Source organism: Lethenteron reissneri, chromosome 23 (assembly GCF_015708825.2).
Source record: "Lethenteron reissneri isolate LAM-NWPU_2019-01 chromosome 23, ASM1570882v1, whole genome shotgun sequence".
Taxonomy (NCBI): domain Eukaryota; kingdom Metazoa; phylum Chordata; class Hyperoartia; order Petromyzontiformes; family Petromyzontidae; genus Lethenteron; species Lethenteron reissneri.
The window spans coordinates 23,371,689-23,396,018 of record NC_083801.1 but is presented as its reverse complement, the minus strand read 5'-3'; the positions used below and the strand labels follow the sequence as shown (position 1 = coordinate 23,396,018).

The 24,330-nt window shown below is 44.7% G+C and overlaps 1 protein-coding gene across 2 annotated transcripts in view; it reads right to left on the bottom strand.

The window, feature by feature from the left end:
- LOC133346222 (enhancer of polycomb homolog 1-like) overlaps positions 1-24,330 on the bottom strand; it is a 36,738-nt gene that overhangs the window by 11,846 nt on the left and 562 nt on the right. For both annotated transcript variants that reach the window (XM_061557762.1, XM_061557761.1), the window contains exons 2-5: positions 12,340-12,499; positions 8,356-8,501; positions 3,627-3,836; positions 1,766-1,914 (exon numbers count right to left, since the gene is read on the bottom strand). In XM_061557762.1, the coding sequence (XP_061413746.1) occupies positions 1,766-1,914; positions 3,627-3,836; positions 8,356-8,501; positions 12,340-12,499 (665 nt within the window). The remainder of the gene's footprint in view (positions 1-1,765; positions 1,915-3,626; positions 3,837-8,355; positions 8,502-12,339; positions 12,500-24,330) is intronic.

Below are 24,330 nucleotides of genomic sequence, written 5' to 3'. Positions count from 1 at the left end.
TCTTTTATCCTCTGGGAGTGAAAAAAACAGTTTGAACATCACGTGATGGATATTACTCTCAGTGGTCTTCTTCCTCTTTAATATGGCTGATGTAGATGCAGAGCCACAACCACTATTTCACTAGTAGATTTCAGCAGGCAGCTCTGATATTCACTTCCAGTCTATGTAGGCTACACGGGAAATATTTTTCTGTGCCGCGGTCTTCTTGATTTACCAACCAAAATGGGATTGTGTTGGCTAAATTTTAGGTAAATCCTGAACAGTGTGATGTCCTCCCCACCCCCACGCGTGCAGTTACTACTAAAGTGTCAGTAGAGACTATAGTCAGTAGATACTACTGTAGACTTGGTATATACTACTGTAGAGTTGGTAGATACTACTGTAGTCAGTAGATACTACTGTAGCGTCAGTAGTTACGACTGTAGAGTCAGTGGATACTACTGTAGTGTCAGTAGATACTACTGTAGCGTCAGTAGATACTACTGTAGTGTCAGTAGATACTACTGTAGTGTCAGTAAATACTACTGTAGCGTCAGTAGTTACGACTGTAGAGTCAGCAGATACTACTGTAGAGTCAGCAGATACTACTGTAGAGTCAGCAAATACTACTGTAGAGTCAGTAGATACTACTGTAGAGTCAGTAGATACTACTGTAGAGCCAGTAGATACTACTGTAGAGTCAGTAGATACTACTGTAGAGTCAGTAGATACTACTGTAGTCAGTAGATACTACTGTAGTCAGTAGATACTACTGTAGAGTATGTAGATACTACTGTAGAGTATGTAGATACTACTGTAGAGTCAGCAAAATACTACTGTAGAGTCAGTAAATACTACTATAGAGCCAGTAGATACTACTGTAGAGTCAGTAGATACTACTGTAGTCAGTATATACTACTGTAGACAGTATATACTACTGTAGAGTCTGTAGATACTACTGTAGAGTCTGTTGATACTACTGTGGAGTCTGTTGATACTACAGTGGAGTCTGTAGATACTACTGTAGAGTCAGTAGAAACTACTGTAGAGTCAGGAGATACTGCTTTAGAGTCAGTGAAAACTGCTGTAGAGTCAGTAGTTGCTACTGTAGAGTCTGTAGATACTACTGTAGATTCGGTAGCTAACTACTGTAGAGTCAGTAGATACTATTGACTATTGTATGTAGGGTGTGGAGATACACATGCCTACAAAATAAAAATTAGCTGGAGGGGGTAAAAAGATTTTTGGGAGGGGGGGGGGGTCGACAATTGGAAACCTTTTAGATCAACATTTTACCCTCCACTTTCTATTACTTTTTGATTCAGGACTACTGCAAGCTTCTTATAATTTTGTTGACGGACAAATGGACAAACGGAATGCCGGGCTTTCACAATAGCTTAGTATTTGTGTATGTATATGTTATGTTTTTAAGAGAAGACAAGTTTTGAAATATATATTTTCCCCCGGGCAAGCCAGGTACTTCCTGCTAGTTTTTTTTTATAAAATTCTCCTGCTTGCACACCTTACTATATATAATTGCAATCACAGTTTTACTTAGGAGCCTCATTTCTAACACTTGTAGAGTGGAGTAGGCACATGATTAGTAGTCACAGCCATAGCAATGAGAGGTATTACTCAACGTAGTGTGCTGGGCACAAATCTATTTTCCGGTTGAAATTAATTAAACCCTGCGTGTGCACATGGAAAAACTAACAAGCAGCCTGCTCCACTGCAAGGTGTGCTAGTGAGATAAACTCCAAGCGAGGAGCTTACGACGTGGACCCACCTCTTGTCAACGATGTCCAGGGTAAGATGGAGCAACTCGCGCTTATTGCGCTCGCGTCGCCGGATCATCTCCAAGATGGTGATGGCACGGCTCAGGTCTCGCCGCAGCTTTAGCATCTTCTCATATGACGCCTCATCATTCTTACGGTTCTGCAGGGGAAAAACACAAGCCCGCACGAAGATCGCTCAACCGCACACTCGCCAACCCCATCGATTTAGGTGGCAGCCTGCCAGTTGGACAGAGAACGTAGCCATCCACCGTGAGTTGATTGAAATTCCAACACTCAACATTACATCACAACAGCTAAAAGTTTTAGACACATTACTGCCAGACATTTCTGTGTGTGCAGCAAACTGGTTAACGTTCTTGTACTATGCAATTACCGGTCCTACAAAACAAACAACTTTATCGAGCTTAGTCTGTGTGTGTATGGTAACGAGTACATGTCTGTATGCGTGTGTGCACCTGGTCAAGGCTTATGAAGGCAACAACAGCCCAAGGCTCTGGGCTGTTCTTTGTGCATGCTTTTGGATTCCCTGACTATGCTCGCAAATATTAAGGGCTACAAGATGGTGGGCAGGCCTGGGTAAAGGTACGTGGCCAGGAGTTGGAGCCATTCCCTGTTCACCTTGGGGTGCGACAGGGATGTTTCTCTGGCTCCCACATTATTTAACATCATCTTTGCACAAGTAGTCTGAAAAGCTTTCCATGGCTGTACCGGAGGAATTTCCATCTGGTACAGATACAACGGGAGGCTGATCGATATCCAGGTGCGGTCGAGGGATGGCTCTCTATTGGTCAACAATGTTACGTATCCTGATGATCTGGTTATTGCTGCTCACTTAGAGGAGGAGTTTGAGGCAATGATGGTGAACCTGGAGTGTGATACGAAGAGGTGGGGTCTTACCATCAGCCCCACCAAAATTAAGCACCTGCCTGGGTATTTTGTGCCATCAAACACTCCACCCCCTCAACTCTCCACTGGTGATTGAGCAATTGGAGACAGTGGAGGCTTTTTCCAAACCTGGACAGTGTGCTTATGACCAGCTCCGGTTTGATGGCAGAGGTTTCACGCCGAATCAGTTGGGCAGCATTATCTTTTCATCGGCTGCATAATGCTGTGTGGAAGCTAACTGGTCTGTCGCTCCACACCACTTCGGGTCTTCTCGGCCACAGCCAAGCCCTCCCTTCTCTATGCATGTGAAACGTGGACCCCTCTCATGAAACACCTGTGCCGGTTAGAAACATTCAGGCTGGCATGTCTACGATCAATCCTGGGTTTAACCAGGCTGGATTTTGTGAGGAGCTCACAAATCCTTGAAAGGTCTGGACACATTCCCATTAAAGAGTTCCTCCGGCAGGCAAGGCTGCATTGGCTGGGTCATGTAGCCCGTATGCCCAGCCACTGCATGCCCAAGTAGCTTCTGTTTGGCTGGATAGAGGGGGCTAAATGGGTACTACACAGGCTGGAGAAGAGATGGACTGATGGAGTACAGGAGGATGTGTAGCTGGATTAGGAGGCTCATGAAAGACGCTACTGGGCAGTTGGAGGCAGGCACCCTCTGAGAACAGTGGAGGGCAAAGGAGCGATGCTCGCAACAAGTGGAATGCTAGGCAGCTAAAACGTAGCAAGTTGGCACAGTAGGGGCACACGTAGTGCATCTGCCAGTCATCTGTCAGTAAACATATGGCACCTGGATCTGTTCATAAATCTCCTGCCATTAAGCCTCCCAACACTTCACGGGGCCTCAAGGCACACTTAGCCTGGCACAAGGGCCGTGGTGACATCACCGTCACTTAGTGAACAGCGGTTGTTGTGCATTTATATTCGCGTGTGTGCGGTGGTCGCCCTAGTGCTCACCTTTCTCGTTTGCATCTTCTCTGTGCGTCGGCGGAAGGCGATGTAGGGGTTGTTTGAGGAGGATCCACCATCACGCCGCTCCTGTTTTATGGTCGGGATGAGAGAGTCGGCGGAGCTCTTCCTCCTCTTCTTCAGCCAGTATTCAAACACCTCCCGGATGAGGCTGTCCTCCCCGGGAAGCAGCAGCTGAGCCTCAGGGAGCGTGAGGAGCTGGAGCAAGAAACCAAGGAGGACGAATGAGAGAGGAAGAGGAGCAGCATCAAAGAACAACTCAAGGTTTTTCAAATTACTGAATGCAATAAGTGCTGTCTAGTCAATTCAAAGTTCGTTAGAAAAGGTTTGGACGCCAAATGTATGCAAGCTTTTCAAAAATATTATTCATCCATTATGTTAACAAACATCTCTCGGCCATGGATGTTATTTGACCATACTGCACTACAGTCAACGTGGGTTAGTGAAGGGGCAAGGACTGGTGAACATATCCCTCACGACTGATGTTGGGTAAACAAGCAGAGAAATAATGTTTAGACAAGAGTAATGAGAAGCAGTGGCCACTGGGTGTCGCTATTTCTCCAGATGAAGCCAATAAGTTTGTTCATGGCACTGTTGCTTTGTGTGACCCAGGAATGGTCACCGACAAAATACGAAACCATTGAAACATGGGGATTCACAATGGAGATGCCTATCAGTTTCAATTGCTTCTGTGTTCCAATACACATTTTTCTCATCTCGCGATGAAAATCTATCTATAACACCAAGCTCCAGGAATTTTATAGAAAAAAAATAATACAGGCATCAGGCTTAAAGAGTGTTCTTTCTACAAGAAATCAATGTAACGAGCAATTTGAAGTGAGACCCATTTGTTTGCAAAACGAGCAAGACATTCGTCCCATGGCAGCAGGGGGTGCACTGTGGGCCGCAGCTGTTAACCAGCTGTGTTGTGCTCCAAGAAGCACGTGTTTCTGGTGGTTGCGGGAGGGTGCCTCGTGGTGGCATTGAAATGGGTGGGGTGCGGGGAGTGTAAAGGTTTGGGCACGGCGCTGCTAACCCGGCGGACCAGAGTTCGATTCCCGCTTATTGGTAACAGTCACAATTATTTGAACAGATCCTGGGCCTCCTCTAGATCGACTCAGCCTTAAACGAGTACCTGATTCGGTGTGTAAACATCGCCACACGCAAGACAAAGGCGTGTGGTGCTGGGCACGCACCCATGTGCCATATCAGCCTTCATTAGGCGCTAACAGCACTTGCCCCAAAAGCAATCTCCAATTTCAGATTAAACACTGCCCCCCTCTGCTGTGAAGGCTGTAGTGCACGAAATGTTAACAGACTGCATATCTTTTTATCCCTCGCGTATGGAAATAACATCGAAGTACACGTCTATGCCAAGATTAGTCAGAAAAAAATGTCAGGTAAATACTTCAATGCCATCATTGAATTTTCAGTTTGGCGTGGTTCACTGTTATCAGGTGGTTTTATTGGCAAGTGTAAAGTTATTCTTTGGGTCTTTCGGTAAAGCCACGTAGATAGAAAGAAAAAATATCACGACGTTTCAATCACAACACAAGCAATCGTCATCAGGTGAAAAAAGAGGGGATTAACATGTCAATCTGTTAATGTAAGATTAGGATGTCACTGTAAGAAAACCAGGTACCACCGAAGCTGTGGAGGTAGCTATTGTATTGAGAGAGATTAACATGTCAACGGTGGCTGTTAGTGAGACATTTAGCCTGTTAATGTAAAGATATTTAACAAGGTAATGTAACATCATGGGACCTCCTTTGCCAGTAACAAAATATACTATTATGGTTTTTCCCCTTTTTCTGGCAACAAAACTGATTCTTTGTAAAAGGTGTCAGTTTTGTTGCCAGAAAAAAGGGGAAAAACCCTATTGATATATTTTGGTACTGGCAAAGGAGGTCCCATGATGTAGCTGCTCACCCCGAGCTCTCGTTACTCTGATAATGCGTTGTCTTTGAACTGTGCGCCTTTTGGCGTCATCTGGTCGAACACCATATGAGACAAGGCTCTAAAGAAAGCTGTCTCTGGTGTGGACCAATCAGTTTCAAGCACAATGCATAAATGATCAGAGTATTGTTTTTTGTTTGCATTTGACTGCAAGTGTTGTGGTTAATGTAAACATGATTCCGTGCAAAAGGTGTCAGTTTTGTTGCCAGAAAAAAGGGGAAAAACCCTATTAGTAAGGTAATGTAACTCAGAGAGTCGGAAATAACTGCTAACATCGGCAGGTAGGATCTAATCATCACAGCCAGTTATGACTTAAACTGTTTAATAATGTTCTTCCAATGATTGCTCACGTTGTACCCATCTTCTCGGTTGAAATTGTGTCTGTTTACAAATCTGGATGGCTTCATGAACGAATCTTTGTTGATAGCCAGTGGGTTTGCAGAGTACCTTCGTCTTGGAAAAATCTATTTCGTGTGTGCCCACAGCATTAAAACAATGATCAGCCACAGCCGAGGTATTGGTACTACCGTCTTTCAGATCTGCCTTGTGTTTTTTCTGGATTTAAAAATCAGTTTTTATTTCAAGCCCAAAATCTACATCTACTTTATAAAAATAGGCTTGTAGTCTCAGTGGGTTCTAACATGGTCAGAAGTATTTACTTACACGAAATATGTAACCATTCCAAAGTCTCCCAACGATCAAATTCTCCCAACGATCAAATGGCAATAAATGCCAGCTGCTAGTGAGGACACGATTCATCCCCCCCCCCCTCCAGAAGAGGGACTAATTATTATCACTTGAACAGTCGTGATATAATTAATATTTTATTTATCTTCGGTACTATTTTCCAAATTTATTTTGTATTGCTTCTCTATTGTTCGGTCTCTTTCTATAGCGTGCTGATCTATTAACCTAAATGTAACGTGAGCATTTCATTTGCATAAACTGTGCTCGACTTGAAAACATTGCTCCCCATTAGACACGAGCTATATTGTCCCATGCTTTGTCTGCCCTTGTTCCGTTGCATGCAGTTGGTGCAATGTGTTTGCAACACTGTCTGACCTAATGGCTTATCCTTGTATAGTGTTATTTCTTACTATTGTTGTGTTCTTTCTCTTTGGCTCTGCACCAGGTCTGCTTGGCTGCCAGCCTCCTGACCCTCTCACATCCTATGCCTCCCGACCCCTGTGGATCTACTTGGTCGCGTGCAGAATCTACCGAGCCTCTATCGCTGCACCCTGGTAGGACTGTGGTTCTCTCAGGGCCCTGTTGCTACTCTATCGCAACACAGGAGCTCTCCTGGGACCTTTCCTCCATAAAATAATCCGGCAATATTTTTCCCGTGGCCTCGTTGCTATGGAAACTCCCGTGGGACCTTCCCCCGTGTTATCGTGGCACAGGGAACCTCCTGGGACTTTCCTCCTAATGATTTGCAGTGTAGGGTCCGTCAGGGACGTACCGTTATGTCTGGTGTGGCAGCGTGGATTGTGGTTGATGGTGCTGTGTGGGCGGTACTGCATGGCTGGCACTGTGTATGGTACCGAGGGTGGTACCGTGGGTAGTATTGTTTGCATGGTAGCACAGCCTAGTGCGTTTACCGTGAGTTGCCGGTCTGAATTCAGTGGCCACCCTGATTAATACTGCAGATTGAAATAATCGTAACGATAAGCATTGTCCGCTTCACAGGGGACGTTAAAGATACCCTGATGTCATTTGGAAGAGTAGGCCATTGTGTACGGTGTGCCTAAATTTTCAAATTAACAGCAAATTACTCAATTGGAATTATAATTAGCAATCATTGGTGCCTTCCCACCCTACTGGTAGACTAAGAGACAATTCTAGTCTCTTGAGTTCTCACCTGGTTAAACAAAAAACTTAAACGAAGCGTGTTTGGGTTATATAATGGGTTTAGGAGCTGTGTAAACAAAGACTGAGCTGGGTTACTCAACTTCTGAAAGTAAAACAAAAGAAATAAAGTACAGTGATGAAGCAAAAAAAATCAGAGCAAAAACAACTGTCACACGAGAAACTTTAAAATAATGCAAAAATATAAATCAATGGCAAATGATACATTTTGCATAGCACAAGTTGGTTCGGGCAGATTATGTTTAGCCTGATTATAGTATAACTAGCTTTTTTCCCGTACAAGGACGGGTGTATTTCAGTAAATCTGAAACTTGCAAGCGAAAATCAGACCGCGACGTGATATTCAATCCATCGATTAGTGTGCAACTTGTAAGGCCGCGGTGACAGACTCATTTCATTTAACGGTTATAATCCCTTGTTCATCATGACGTCCTTTTTACTTGTATGTCTCAATAGCGAGATGGAGATCGTGTGACATGAGGGTTCTGCCTTTGTAGTAAGGGTTGTAAGTTGACGTTGAGGAGGGTGGAGGAGGTGCCCCCGCCTACCCCCATGTCGAGTGACGTCAAGAGCTCATGATTGGGTCTAATTAGAAGATGTCACCTGCGCATGACTATTAATGAGGGGGGCTGGTCGACGTGGAGTGGCGTCACGCATGTTACACACTGAAATTCTTGGGTAAATATAGTGGTCAAATAACATTAGAAGATATAGAAACATTAAAACAGACATATGATGGCCATTTTACTAAATATGCAAACAGACAAGGATTTTTAGGGTGATGCTGTGGATAATAGCAATAATTATAATAATTGACATTTGTAAGGGGCATTTCATCTGTAGATCCCAATGTGCCCCTCTAGGAAGCCTCATAGTGGTACTGCATGGGTGATACCTGCTGGCCGCATCCCTTCTCGAGTCGGTCCATCATCTCCTCAAACTGCATCAGGTCGATGTCCACCTTCCGCCGCAGCTTGTTTACAAATGTCTCGTCCTCCGAGTCCAGGTCATAGTCGGGATGCTCGACCTCCAGGCTCAGCGCTAGGGGGGCAGCAGCGAGAATGTCTCACTCGATGTTCACACTTAAGTCGTTAAGCCGCATAGCGAAAAAAATAATAGGTGCGTTAAAACGCTTGAACACTCACCATTTAATGTTTCGTCATATCGGGTGGAGGGTTTTATGACAGATTTCGCCAGATCATTGTTTCCTAATCCAAAAATAGACTACGAATTAATTCATTTAAATTTGCAACAAAAGCTTCCCTTGGAAATGGAACTTGTAGTCTCCTTACTCTTTTGGAAAAAAATTCCCCCCTATTCTCCAGGAGATTACCAACTCAATTTAAAGCTTTCGTGACTGCAGGGATTCATCTTCTTGGTTCTTTCGGTAAAGTCACGTAGTAGGGAAGTAATAAAATAATAAAAATAAAACATAATAAAACAATTCTCACGACGTTTCGGCCACAACGCAAGCAGCCGTCCTCAGGTGAAGAACATGTCTGTCGATAAGACAGCGTCTGAATGACACGTCCTGGGCTTGGAGCATCTATTTAAGCTGGGAGGGAGGAGGAAGAGCGCCTTGACAAAAGAATTTGCATATGAAGAGGAATTTAACATATTTATGGGAAATGCAGGAATGCGAATAGTGCATTCCTGCATTTCCCATAAATATGCTAAATTCCTCTTCATATGCAAATTCTTTTGTCAAGGCGCTCTTCCTCCTCCCTCCCAGCTTAAATAGACGCTCCAAGCCTCGGACGTGTCATTCAGACTCTGTCTTATCGACAGACATGTTCTTCACCTGAGGACGGCTGCTTGCATTGTGACCGAAACGTCGTGAGAATTGCTTTATTATGTTTTATTTTTATTATGTTATTACTTCCCTACTACGTGACTTTACCGAAAGAACCAAGAAGATTACCAACTCACTTGAAGAAAGGATGGACGTTCCCTTCTCCCTCTTGAACAGGGCCCATTTGGTCAGGATGGTGGTTCTACCCAAGTTCCTATACCACTTATGCAGGGTTTAGACCCGTATCCTGAAGGCCTTTTTCAAGACACTCCATTCCCACATTGCCTCCTTAATTTGGAATCAAAACTGGGCACAAATCGACTATCATTCCCTCACTCTGCATAGGAATGGGAGGGGGGGGGCTTGCACTTACAAACTTCCTGAAATACCATCACCCTTCAGAAGATTTGATAGTGGATAAACCCGTTAAAAAGGGGAACAGAAAACGCATGGGAAGAGGACTCCGTTAAAACCGTCGCCATTATCTGGCATCACCTTTACCCCTACGAGGGATAAAGCCCAAAACTTTGAACCCCTATGGATGATCTCCAGCACTTACGCCCATGCAGACAATCCCCGTTGTGGGGCAACCCTTTTTTGAAACCGGGAGGCCTGGTGTTCTGTTGGCTCAGCTGGAAAGTGACTGGCCTGAAAAAGGTGGGTGATCTCTTAAACAAGGCAGGGTGAAGACAGTTGAGCAATTGTGTGCGCACCATGATATCCCATGCTCGCATGTCTTTAGATTCCTTCAGATCCGGGATGCAATAACTCAAGCCTCAAAGACCTGGTAATTTCCCCAACCAATTTTGGACTGGCTGGGGAAATACAAGGGAAGATATAAACTGCAGTGGCATACCACCTGATTGATGGAGAGGGATCACGGGTAAGACCCAAAACTAGAAAGCTCTCGGAATGGTTTGCGGGATAAGACATTCCTATTAGGAAGTGGACTCAGATATGGCGGGCCCCAGTTACAGGCCCCAAGTCACTGTCAGTGAAACTCATCCAATTAAAGTTAATCTACAGGACCTACATGACGAACAACAGGAGAGCTAAATTCAATAACTGCTCCCAAGACTGCCCGAGATGCCCTCCGGGGCACATTGCAAACAGTCGCACGCCTTTTGGACATGCTCTGATATCTCAGTTTCCAGTTTCATTTATTAGGTATAACCCTGTGAGCCATGCGGCTCTTCAGCATTTTACCAGGATATTACAGACTACTTCAACCGTATTTGCAACATGGGGGTAAGCCTTTCAGTTGACTCAACCCTACTGGGCCCTCAGACCAAAAGGATTAACAAGTTACTATAACACCCTACTCCAAAACCTCTAAAGTGCCGAGAAAAACTATTCTACCGAACTGGACAGACCGTGAACTGCCCTTTGTGGACTGTGGAATAGGACTCTCCTCTTCCTGGTGGGTATGAAACATCTGAGCCATAAGTTAAAAGGGAAGGAGAGGGAATGTGGCCACATGGTCCCCATTTTGCTTAACCCACCATGAGTAACCATGGAATTGGGGGCCGGGGAGTCCGGATGGACTCCGGACACTACGCCACCCTCATCTTGACATAAGTGATTGTTGCTCCTGGAAATAAAAAAACTCAGACGTCGCATTTATGTTATTATATCTGTCTTGTTTGGTGACATTGCCTCAACCCCTTCCATGCCCTTTTTCCCCAATTCCTCCCCTTCAAGTACTCGGTCCCCAATTTTTACCCTGCCATGGTCGGGCGGCAAGTCTGAGAGCTCCCGTCCGTTCCCCTATCATGGTGGAGAAATTCGTTATGCGAACCGTGCATCTGTTAAATGCCGTCTCACCCTTTCTCTGCTACTCCACCTGCACCATTGGATTTTGAACACCAATAACAAAAAATGTCTTACAAAAAAATAATGCATTCTAGGAGTGAACTGGAACACCACATTGTGATATTGTTCATATGGCATTCGCCAACTTGGTTGTATATGAACCCAAATAACTTTAATAAAATTAAACTTATTTTTTTCCAGATAGGTGGGACCCTCTCCCTCCACACCCTGCCCCTCCTCCGCATTGCAAGGGAGGGGGCGGGGCAGGGAAATACGCACTTTAAAACCCGAATTTCCCATGACCAAGTTCCCATACAAGACGAACAGCTGGTGCGATTTCCGCCAGCCCACCATTCTCGAGAGAAATAATTTCAACACTCTCGCCACATCCAAAGTGTGAAACACTCCATCCAAAGTGATTCTCGTTCTGCGAGCTTGAGCTTGATCATACGTCTCAGCAAGCACAGGATATCTTGTGATGTGGAAAGTGTCGCTCAACAACTATGAAAACCAGATTGAATGTATATAACATTTATTTATTTATTTGATGGTCACTGACACGCTCTGGCTAGATAAATAAGCACCTGTATCAGAGTCTAGTTAGAGATGGGGAAAAATGCCTATTTCCCCCTCCAAACCCCATCAGGCATAACTGAGACCGCAACCGAAAGGACAGCTCTCCCAAAGCTACCATTCTGCGTGTTGAATGTCCACACAATTATGGCTGGTGAAGGTATGGGGCGAGCTCCACAAACCGCTGCCCTACAGATGTCCTTCAAACGAACTCCTGGCCCTATCAGCCCAAAACACTGCCAAGGCCAGTGTCAAATGAGATTTACACCTCCGTTTGCTTGAGCGTTTTCCCTGTACACTTTCAGAATACTCTCCCGAAGGAGGAGGGGCAATGGGGATATTTCCCCCTAGGCAATGAGTACTTGTAATCAAATTTATATATGATGCAACTTTAACACGTGAGCTAAGTCAACGTGCTGGGGACTAGAATGGGTTGTAATGTTCAAAGTAGAAGCGTGTTGGTGGCCAATGTATGGATACATCCATTCAAATCCCTTGCAAAGCAGTGCAACCCTTTATGTTAGAGAACAGCCCACGACAGCGGATATCACATTGCTACCCGAGACAGCCACAGCATAACCAGAAAAAACTTTTACCAATGGTGTGAGAGCTCAGCTGGAGCGAAAACCAAAAGACACTGCAGCCATGGAAGAGCGGATCTGCATCCTGCACCACATGTCGAGCGCTCCGCACGAGGCTTACGCTGTAGGTGGATGAAGGTCTTGGGCCGCTTGAAATCGCCCTTGTAGAGGCCGTCGTAGTACGCCACGTTACTCTGCGCCTCTGGCACGGGGATTACCATGTGCTCAGGCTTCTCCCCATACACCTGCTGCGCCGAGATGGCGCGTTGCAAGTGGTGTTCCTGCATGGGGTGGAACCAGAGGGAGGGGAAGATGGAAGCACGGGGAACGTCAGCACTGGAGTGGACGGGTGAGGGGTAACACTGACATGCAGCGATACACCAAAACTTTGCCCATCACGGGTTTTCTCATCGCATATTTGAAGATTCCCACCAAATGCATTTAGATATAGATCACGGCGTTTCAATAGCAACACAAGCCATCGTCTTCAGGTGAAACAACACAGCAGGCGGACTGCTGAGGCAGGAGAAAATGTAGCCAGTGCGCCACCGCAACCAGAGGCCACATACGCTTGTGGTGGGCACAACCCAAGGGCAAGTGGGCTAGGGATGGAATTTTCAAGTAAAAGATCAAAGAGCTAGCAAACATCGGCCAATCCGAGGGGGGGAGGAAGGGGGAGGGACCCCCGCAACGGGCACGAGGGTGGGGGTGAAATTTACAGAGGGAACAAGGTGTAAATTTCACAGACACGGAGACACAGACAGACACACAATTAGAGAGATAACACACAGACACAGAGAGGGACACACATGTTCTTTCTCTACTTGTGTATCCGTCTGTCTCAGTGTCTGTGTTTTGTCTCTCTCTCAAATTTAGCATTCTTTGGAAGAACGTTAATTAACCAGGTAGGATGTTGACTGTTGTGTTAGCCGACTCTCTGGGTTGTATTGCATTCTCTTTCTAAGTTTGCTATGTTTGTTTTCTCATTCATTCGTACCTGATGATGGTTGCTTGTGTTGCAATCGAAACGTCGTATTCTATTATTACATTTATTTTCTTTCTACGTAACTTTACCGAAAGAACCAAAGAGTTTCAGGAGATTCAGCACAGATTTTCTTACGAGACTATTCCTTGCACAGCAATCCCTCGCCAACCACGGAATTAATGTACACACGGTTTACTACCTGTATACAAATTTAGCAAAACGACCTGGAAATTTTAAGTATCCACGGGTAAGCCCGGGTCCTCAACATGCATTTACAAATTTCACAAGGCCACGGTTCTCCTCCGTACCACCCGTGGTGCTGCGTTGTAGCTTATCAGCTGTCTATATGTTTTGTTGATTCTTGCAGCGCATAGACCGCGTCGCAACGCAAATGCATATTTTGATTCTATTTGTTGGTAATTCATATACATTTTCCCCTTATTCATGGACCTGAAAAATACAGCGAGTGGTGAAGGTAAGAAAAAAGCAGAGAAAGCAAAACAAGTGACAGGTTTGATAAGTTTGTACTTGGCAAGGGTTGCATCTGTGGGTAGTCTTTGGGGTCAATGAGTCTACCCTCAACACGAAAGGTATGTAAAGTAAATTTTATGTTAATTTATGTTTCAGTATGTTATTGTGTAATGTACTGCATATTATTGGCGTTTAGTTAACAGGCAACTGAGTTGAGCTATGACGAGTCTGACCACGGCCGTGGTTCTGTATTACTCATTGTAGTTTTTACCTTCCACATGGAGCTATGTGCCAGACAATATTACAGCACGCCTATCTACATTTTTTTATTGCATGTGCCTACGATAAAAATTCTGTCAATAACAATGCCAGCAATTCAACACAGGTCGCTTACAACATCTACCAACGTCATCACTGACGGCAAAGGGAACGAGTGTTTAATAACGCCACTTGGGCCAGAAATAATTCAAAGCAGCGCACTCAATTGTGTTGTTTTTTTAGAACGGCAATCCCTTCTCCAACCTAGATAAAAACGCGTGTGATTAAACACTGGGCAAACAATCACAAAACTTTTCAATTGCCTGACCGCAAATCAAAGGGTGGCAAAACATGTTGTAAGTGGGGCAGGATTGCACACTCCAGCTTGCAGTAGTAAACAATAATAAGCAAACAATAATTTGGTCCTTTCCCATACATGTCCTTCAACGTGAAAAATTAAGCTTTTTTTTGGTCACTTAGTCATAACTATAGCAACAGTTCCAAATCTGGTAACCGAAGGAGGGAAAGGAAACTCCTGAAATGGCAGCAGCCACTGGCCACAACCCTCGGTATGAGGGACCACAGCGTTAAGGCATAGAGACGGGCACTTTGATGCCAACGTGTGAGCCGAGGCAATTTCTGCAGTGTGCAGCCTTGCACCCTTGCCAATTTAGTAGCCGATGCAGTCTCTCCCGTTACTCAAAACGTTTCTCAAAACGGGAGAGGCTTTTGCAGACAGCACAAATTTCCACATCGTGGCCGACCACAAGGCATGTAAAAAATGCACGGGTTGGCACTGGATATTTCAATCCTGCATAGAGTTTCTTCTGTAAATTTGTATTTTAACTATTACTACATGTGCTAAATATTTTTTTTACAAAAAATGCACGACTCAAAGAATATGTACGAAGAGCAAACGAGATGGCAAGAAGATTTTAGATGTATTTTCTGCCTTGCTCTCAGATGCTCAAAGTGTGCCAAAAAAAACACCCATTATTTTTAGCTAGATGGCTAACACTAGCTGCAGCTTGCACTGAGATGCAGAAAAAACTGAGATTTATGGGTAGAAGAAATTAGGTACCTGTCCCAAAACTCGCTTGGCACTCAAGATGCGTTCTTGAAGAAGCGCGAATCAAATCAGCGCTAAAATGGCCATTATATTATAATATATATACGAGGATGCATTCCCGACTGTGTTATTTATTACGTATGAACAAAATATCAGGGCTTCATTTGGGTATCGGCAATAGCGCTAATAATACAGATGCTAAACATTTTACATTTAAATGTATTCTTTATTTAAAAACATCAGCATTCTGTATGGTACTCATCAGGGCATCCAACTGATGCTCACAACACACATCACCAGCCTCGACTCGCCGAATCACTTGCAATTTAATATCCAAAGTGATCCTTTTCCTCAACACTTTGGCCACATTTCCAGCACTAACACTTGCAGACCTCTTTCAATTCAGTGGTCTGTGCAAGACATCTATTCAGAATTGCCTTCCTATAATGTTTTTTAATGTCTTTACTTACTTATTTTTATTTACTACTTACCTTACTCATGCTACTTGTGTGCACGATTGCACTTTATCCTGCACGTGATTGCAATTTACTTTTATCAGTCGGTGTTAGCCGCTGAGGGCGGGACAGGTTACTTCTCATTCCTGTTGCTGTATGCCCCTGTACTGTTCCTGATCCGTTGTAATGTGCACCGATGCCTACATTATTGACAGAGATATTGGCACGTAAAATAAAGATTGACTAAGAGGCCTTTTTCAGGGTAAAAAAATGCTCCCAAAAACACGAAAATAAGGCAGAAAGCCACTAAGGTGGAGTAAACACACTGGCGGGTGTGTTTAAAAAAACTGGCTAGTGCCGCTTGCTCTGAGCGTACATTGCTCTTATTGGCCAAGTGAATGTAAATAAAGATTGTGGCATGTGCGTTTCCTGCCAAACCTGTGTTCTCACTCTGAAGCGCTTTGTCCATTTTTTTGTATAAACTTGCTCCAGGACAAAAAGCGTTCTACAGGGTAGCGCTAAGCGAGGATTGCCTATAGTTTTGACTAACTCGGTGAATCGTGGCAAAAACGTATAAAACAGATGCACAATGCCGCAATGCTCATTTTTAGAAGAATATCACGGAGTGCCAATCATATGTAAATTATGACCATGGCAAATGGCCGATTCAACCTCGCATAAAGTGAAATTTTCAAATACTGCAATACAAAAAAATAAAACTACCGTATTAAAGCTAGCAGGGCAGTTTGCATTCCAGCTGCACATAGTGAGTGTGCCTGGGACATCTATTGAAAGGAGATCATAATAAAAAAAGATGAAATAGTGGTGGATGAGAGCAGATTGGAACGCTGAACTTAATGAAAAAGAGTGTATTCATGTTCATTATCTGAATCACTTTCCACGGGCATGTGGGCTACATGACCCAGCTGATGCAACTTTGCCTGCCTGAGCAGCTCACGGTTGGCACTGTCCCGATGAAAAGTGACACAATTTTGCCTTAAAAATGTGTTTAATCAGTGTGCAGTAGGTGCTATGACATATGACCCTGAAACATGGTCACGAATTAAAAAATATGGAACAAAAACTGGTGTGCAAAGTGTGAAGAGATACAGGATTGGAATTACACTGCAAGACGGAAAGAGGAACATGAGGATTAGAGAACATATGAAGGTGACTGACATCATCCAACCTATTTATAAAAGTAGATTCAGTAGGACACGTCGCGGTTTGAAGCAAGGGTGGAAAAAAGCCGATTTTTGAAAATTTTAAATCGGGTCATTGGTTTTATTTTTTTTATACCCGATTTTGTCGAAAAAAAACATGGTTTAATCCGGCAAGTAAAGTTGTCGTTAATCGGCACCAGTCATCGGATTCGCTGTCCTCTTCGATAATCTCAACCGCGCCGTCGAAGAAGGCGGGAATTTTGCTTTTGATGAAGACGAGCTTCTCCACCGACTTCACGCTCGGGCTGTTCCTCAGCTCGGAGTGAACGAAGGCCATGGTGAAGTTCCTCTCGGATGCAGTACTGGACGTGGCAATGCTGAACAGCTTGACGGCGATCTTTTGCAGCTCAGGCCACTCACTGCCATGGACAGCCAATACTCCATCGGTGTCTTGCGACCTTATACCATCATCTTGTAGCGGAACGTGTTGTTTGTCTTCTCTTTGGTGGGAGCTATAATTATAGGGATTAACAGGCAATAAAACCGAATTAAACCGGATTTTGGGCCATCTGAGATGATTTTGCTAAAAAAATATATTTTACGAGGCAAGGCCCACTGAGCTTTATAGCTATTTTTCAGAAGCAACCAGGCCACAAATGATAGATCAACGAAGTGGCTTATCACGTGGGAATTTATAGCAGCAAAATACTCTAAACCAATGTTTCTGAATGTAGAGTGATAAACTGGAGGACCCAGATAAAAATACACGCGACCACAGGTAGAACATGGAAACGCTAAATATACAGGCATCAGGGTCGGTATCGAACCCACTACCTCCTGCATACCAGGCAAGGTCGATAAAATCTCACTACTGTGGCAGCCAAGAAATGGAACATGTCTGAGAGTACATCCATCAAGGAGATAGAGCAATGAAATCAGCTTGTGTGCAGGTGCTGGAAGGTTTATTGCACAGTGGAATCGTGAGAGGTGGCGGCATCGGCACCATGTCAGATGATGTTGATGAGATTCTTTATTACAAAATGCTTTTATTTCAAAGCAAATTCCCAGCGTCCTAAGACACGCAGAATATATGGGACTTAATGCAAATAATTGTAAAAGGGGCCAGCCGAGTTGGTAATGGATGTATACTTCTGCGTAGGTATAACGCAACACTCCTCGGTACCCCATATTAATTCGACAAGGCAACATAAATTTAATTAAATGACGTATAAATTCCATCTCGAGCAAAGATCGCAAAGAAAAACATGAAGGTGGCAAAAGGTTTTTGCTAAGAATGGCTTAAATCTGTGGGTTGTAGCTGTTGAAACAATTGAGTCGTCACTAAAGGTTTTGCCTTGTGCCACCAATCATGGTCCCTACTCGAAATAGAGAAATTAAAAAAGCAGTGGACAGTTAGTTTGAATGCAGAATGGTTTGGGGGAGGGGCTGTGCAGTTCTGGAGGTAATCTGATCCTTAAAGCAGTACCCCAGGGTACCAAATAATACTAAATGGCAGAGACAATTAAATATTCTATTTCTGGGACACTATTTTTTCCAGGGGTGTACTTAACTCCGCGACTGGGGTACCAATCAATCCAAAATCAGTGCTGAAATCAGTGCTACTCCGTGATGTCGAAACGCCAAACATTAGCATAAAAAATCCGTTATCGAAAAATTCTACTTTGAATAGTGCATCGTGTAGAGCTCGTCGGGATGAGTCGATTGCCGCATCGCCGACCATCAACAGACTAAAAATGACTGCATCACGGACATTATGCGAGAGCCGGGGTACCATGGAACCCCGGGTACCGCCATAAAGTTAATATGTGCATCAGATGTAAACAAACCCAACAGATATCTGGGCTGTGATGTCTCTGGTGATTTTTACACAACCAATTTATCTTTGGCAGTGATAAAAGGATGTTCCCACAGCAGCTATTAGCCGTTTTATATATTTGCTTAAAATACTGGGATTGACAAGGTTTTCGAAAGGGCACACTTCGAAATCAGAAAATGTTATCAGTGACAAACTCATAAACAACCACACGTTCCCATCTATAATCACCGAAGATGCTGCCAATTTAATTAAAACACTGATGAGCCACGTATTGAAGCATCATAAGCCCTCTTACAAGAACAATTGCATGTGGCCAAACATCTCAAGCAAGTCCAGGTGGTGACCGTTCCTTACTCAATCAAATAACTTGAAGTAATAAAAAAAATACCAGACACATAATACGTGTGGCAGGGCCTCGTGAAGTAAAAGAGACACGGGCATTACCTCAGGACCGTGTGCTACGATCAGTGCTAAAGTAAAGGTCAGTGGGAGACGATGTTGCGAGTCAATCGCTGTACCGTCTGGCGTGCAAGCACGTGCTCTTGTTTACAGGAATAAGTCACTGCCACGCTGGTTATTTCATTCACGCAGTCGGGTCAAAACCAAGACTGACTCGAGACCGTAAAAGTTATGCTTTTTTTCCTTCAGGTGAACATAACAAAGGTGTAAATCATTTCTATTATTTTAAAAGTTACCAATCTGAATGTGGGATGGGGTCCTTCCTCTGTTATGTAACACCGCACGTGAGAAACACACCGCTGGAGTTTGTGTGCATATGATGGATTATTCTGTGCGTTTCTTTGCGAGCCAGATACGAGCCCACAGTGAACGACAGGCGACATGGGAACATATTGGGCTCGCGACCTCCTGCTCACTCAATCAATCTACCCAGTCGGCTAACCTGCAGCATAAACACGCATCCGTTTCACACCAACTCACACAGCATGGCCACTCCATAGCATACACCTAGTGGCTCTTACAACGTACATTAGTAATGCGGCCATAACGTAGCATTTCAGAGCGCAGAAACAGAGGAAAACGAGAAAATAGATGGGAGCAAGGGAAGGGGAAGCGACTAACTCACCAATCCGCTCGCTCAAAAATAAAGAAAAAAGTAAGCAATTAAAAGGGTCTGCAAACAAGGGATACAAGAGGAAGATATTCAAGAAACACTTGAGAAGAAAGGGGACCAGGCAAAGTTGTCTAGAGAGGAAATTATATGTTATGGGGGGCATAGTAATACAGGCAACCACTGCAGCCACATCACCAGATTTTAACGCTAAATCAAATTCACAATAATTTAAGCCCTTTGTAAAACTAATGATGGACTCCCCACATCGCCACTATCATGGTTGTTTGGGCAGACTTAACCACTCTGGTGAGGAACCGGTTCAAATGACTCACCACTAATGTTGTGAGGTGGCCCAGAATCGAACGAAGGTAGCGGGGAGCACAGCGCAGTGCGCCGACCACTCCACCTCGCGTATTGCAGTGCAAGCCAAGACCAGCCGGGAATAAAACGGGACTGCGATCCGGTGATCCGAAATAAGAAGCACCTTGCATGAAACGCGCAGCCTTTTTAGGTTTCGTCTTCCATCAGCCCAGGAAATTTGCTTCAAAGTCAAATCTCAGCATCAATAACATGGGTTCCTTGCTTCCTTCCAGTCATAACAAGCCCTTACTCAACCGTACACTGAAAATTCCAACACAATTTCAGTGTATTATATTGCATAGCTCTTTTTCAAAAATCTAATTTTATTCTCACCTGCAACTTTACCAGTTATTCTTGTATGAAATGCATTGTACAAAAAGTACAATTGCAGTTAACTTCTCGGTACTATTTAGAAAATTCAATAATTAATTAGTAATGCTACATAAGAGTACTATAGTACAGATGTTACCATGATTAATTGTTTTAATAATTGTGCACCAGTGTTGTTCTGAAAGTGTGGCCAGAGCGGAGTGTCGCCATGCTTTGCTGAGATTAAGTAGTTCAAGCTACGTGAATTGCGCATACGTCTTAGCAAACACACACATTACTAAAGCCGGACAACAGTCCCCCCCCCCCCCCCCCCGTATTGACATAACATACTTTGTGGGCAAGTGTTGCTACAGAGTACTTATAAAGACGGCACGGTCTGCGAAAGAGTGGGTGGTCAACACCACCCCCAGCCGCGTGTCTAACGAGTGACTTTGTTTATACATTGAACCAGGTACTCTTTGAGGCCGAGCCAACCTAAGAGATACCCACGACCGGTTCACATAATCGTCACTGGTATTAGCCATGAGCGGGAATCGAACTCCGAACCAAACACCACACTACGCACATATGCGTACAGGTTGGTTCCAGTTACTCACTCACTAGCGGGCAATCGCATCATTATCACTCTTCGATTTTGTTGACTGTTTGATGAACTTCAATCATTGATGACTCCACCATGCTGTGGACTCCGTCTACCAGTCCGACTCTTTCATTTCATCCACACTGTATTAAGATACCACCACAGTGCAGATTACACACCAACTCACCCATTCATTTATTCACGTAAACCTTTGTCTTCTGCTTTCCTCGCACTGGGGTACTTTGGAATTCCATACCATCTGCTTTCTTCAAGTGAAAATAATAACATTGCTCAATTAAAGAAATGAGTTAGAGCATCGAAAGTTTTGGGCCTCTGCAAATGTAAAAAAAACACATTTATGAACTGCCCATAATTACAAACTCACACACCTAACAGATTCCAAATTTTTTAATACAGATCACCTTCACAAATGAACTGGGCCATACAGAAGCACTTCACCGGCCATCCAACTACACAGCACAGACGCAACTCGTGTATCCTTAAGCACTGTTGGGAAAATCCTTCTGTTAGCAAGCCCAAAATGTGGTCAACAGCACTCAAAGGCACCTTTATCTCCCAATTGCACTACGCTCTAATTTAAAAGGCTGATTCAACCTAGGTGAGGACCAAGGCTGGTTCTGACACCCTTTACCCAACAACACACAAGATCTATCCAACAGGCACATGCACGAACGAGTACAGTCGAAGTCGGCTCGCCGGGTTCACAGCGCAGTGTCCTAACCACTGAACTAGCACTTCAGTACACACCAAATGCAATGCATTGAGTGTACAGTATATATATAACATCGACGTACAATGTCGGTGTTATATCGAGTATGTTTTGTGGATAGTACACACATCACACGCATATAGATGTATATAGTAGCCACAGTACAATATACGTAAGGTGTGCGTGTTTGTCAAGTCGATGAGTGGTACGCGTTTGCATACGAGGCCAGGGGTCGAAAACCTGCAGCACTTTAAGGACTCCTTCCTGACTTGCTATTCAGGACCATCGTCTCGTATTCACACACGCATTGCGGCTCTTGAAAAAATGGCTCTCATTATTTTGGTTGCTGGCCCATGGGCCATACGAAACGTCAACATACTGCGGGTGGTCATGTGCACATGGCAGGTACAGTATACATGAAACAAGGTGTACCCTGTACACACTAGGTCCTGTGTGCACAGTGGTCATTGTATGCACAGCGGTTGGCTACATATGGTGCGAAAGAAGTTCAACATACACACTCATCCATAATATACACTCAGTCTATACACACGTAGGACTGTGACAGACCCCACCACCAGTAATCAGACATGTGCTCCTGCTGTCTGTACATGTGGTACTGTCTACATACACAGTTCAGTTGTCTAAACTCTATTTTCAAGACAGATATTGTAAGTCTTACAATCACGACACGCGGTACTGCGTCTAGACACACTACAAGTTACTGTCTACATACAGTACTCCACGTGAACTGCCGAAGGGTCCCTGGCAGGGCAGCCCCAGGTGCCATGGGTTGACTGATATGACAGGCAGACAGATGCACCACCTGTGTCCCCGACTGTGCCAACTTTCTGAATGTTAGCTGACCGGCGCTCCGCTCGTTGGAGGGTGACTACCTCCCATTGCCCAGCAGCGTCCTTCACGAGCTTCCTCCTCCCCACAGAGGCCGATCTTGACACCGCTGGTGGTGGTCATGGGCAAGTCCACTCGGCTCCACATCCTCCTGTACCGCAACAGTTAATCTCTTCTCTAGCCCGTGCCGAGCCCATTTAGTCCCCTCTATCCTGCCGAACAGAAGCTGTTTTGGCATGCGGTCTACTTGACCCATCCAACGCTACCTCGACTGCCGGTGGAGCTCATTGATGGCACTTTGTCCAGATCTCAATATTTAAACCGGCGCAGCACATGTTGATGTAAATGGCTCCATGTTTCGCAAGCATCTACACACAAACACGTTGTTACCCTGTCTCTACACATACACACGTTGTTACCCTGTCTCTACTCTACACACACACACACGTTGTTACCCTGTCTCTACTCTACACACACACACACGTTGTTACCCTGTCTCTACTCTACACACACACACACGTTGTTACCCTGTCTCTACTCTACACACACACACACGTTGTTACCCTGTCTCTACTCTACACACACACACACGTTGTTACCCTGTCTCTACACACACACGTTGTTACCCTGTTCTACACACACACGTCGTTACCCTGTCTCTACACTACACACACGTCGTTACCCTGTCTCTACACTACACACACGTCGTTACCCTGTCTCTACACTACACACACGTCGTTACCCTGTCTCTACACACACACACACGTTGTTACCCTGTCTACACACACACGTTGTTACCCTGTCTCTACACACACACGTTGTTACCCTGTCTCTACACACACACGTTGTTACCCTGTCTACACACACACGTTGTTACCCTGTCTACACACACACGTTGTTACCCTGTCTCTACACGACACACACGATGTTACCCTGTCTACACACACACGTTGTTACCCTGTCTCTACACTACACACACACGTTGTTACCCTGTCTCCACACACACGTTGTTACCCTGTCTCTACACTACACACACACGTTGTTACCCTGTCTCTACACTACACACACGTTGTTACCCTGTCTCTACACTACACACACGTTGTTACCCTGTCTCTACACACACACACGTTATTACTCTGTCTCTACACTACACACACACGTTGTTACTCTGTCTCTACACTACACACACGTTACCCTGTCTCTACACACACACACGTTGGGGTTACCCTGTCTCTACACACACGTTGTTACCCTGTCTCTACACTACACTCACGTTGTTACCCTGTCTCCACACACACACACGTTGTTACTCTGTCTCTACACTACACACACGTTACCCTGTCTCCACACTACACACACACACGTTGTTACTCTGTCTCTACACTACACACACGTTACCCTGTCTCTACACAAACACGTTGGGGTTACCCTGTCTCTACACTACACACACACGTTGGGGTTACCCTGTCTCTACACTACACACACACGTTGGGGTTACCCTGTCTCTACACTACACACACGTTACCCTGTCTCTACACTACACACACACGTTACCCTGTCTCTACACTACACACACACGTTACCCTGTCTCTACACTACACACACACGTTGTTACTCTGTCTCTACACTACACACACGTTGCCCTGTCTCTACACTACACACACGTTGCCCTGTCTCTACACTACACACACGTTACCCTGTCTCTACACTACACACACGTTGCTACCCTGTCTCCACACTACACACACACGTTACCCTGTCTCTACACTACACACGTTGCTACCCTGTCTCCATACTACACACACACACGTTGTTACTCTGTCTCTACACTACACACACGTTACCCTGTCTCTACACTACACACACGTTACCCTGTCTCTACACTACACACACGTTACCCTGTCTCCACACTACACACACGTTGTTACTCGGTCTCTACACTACACACAC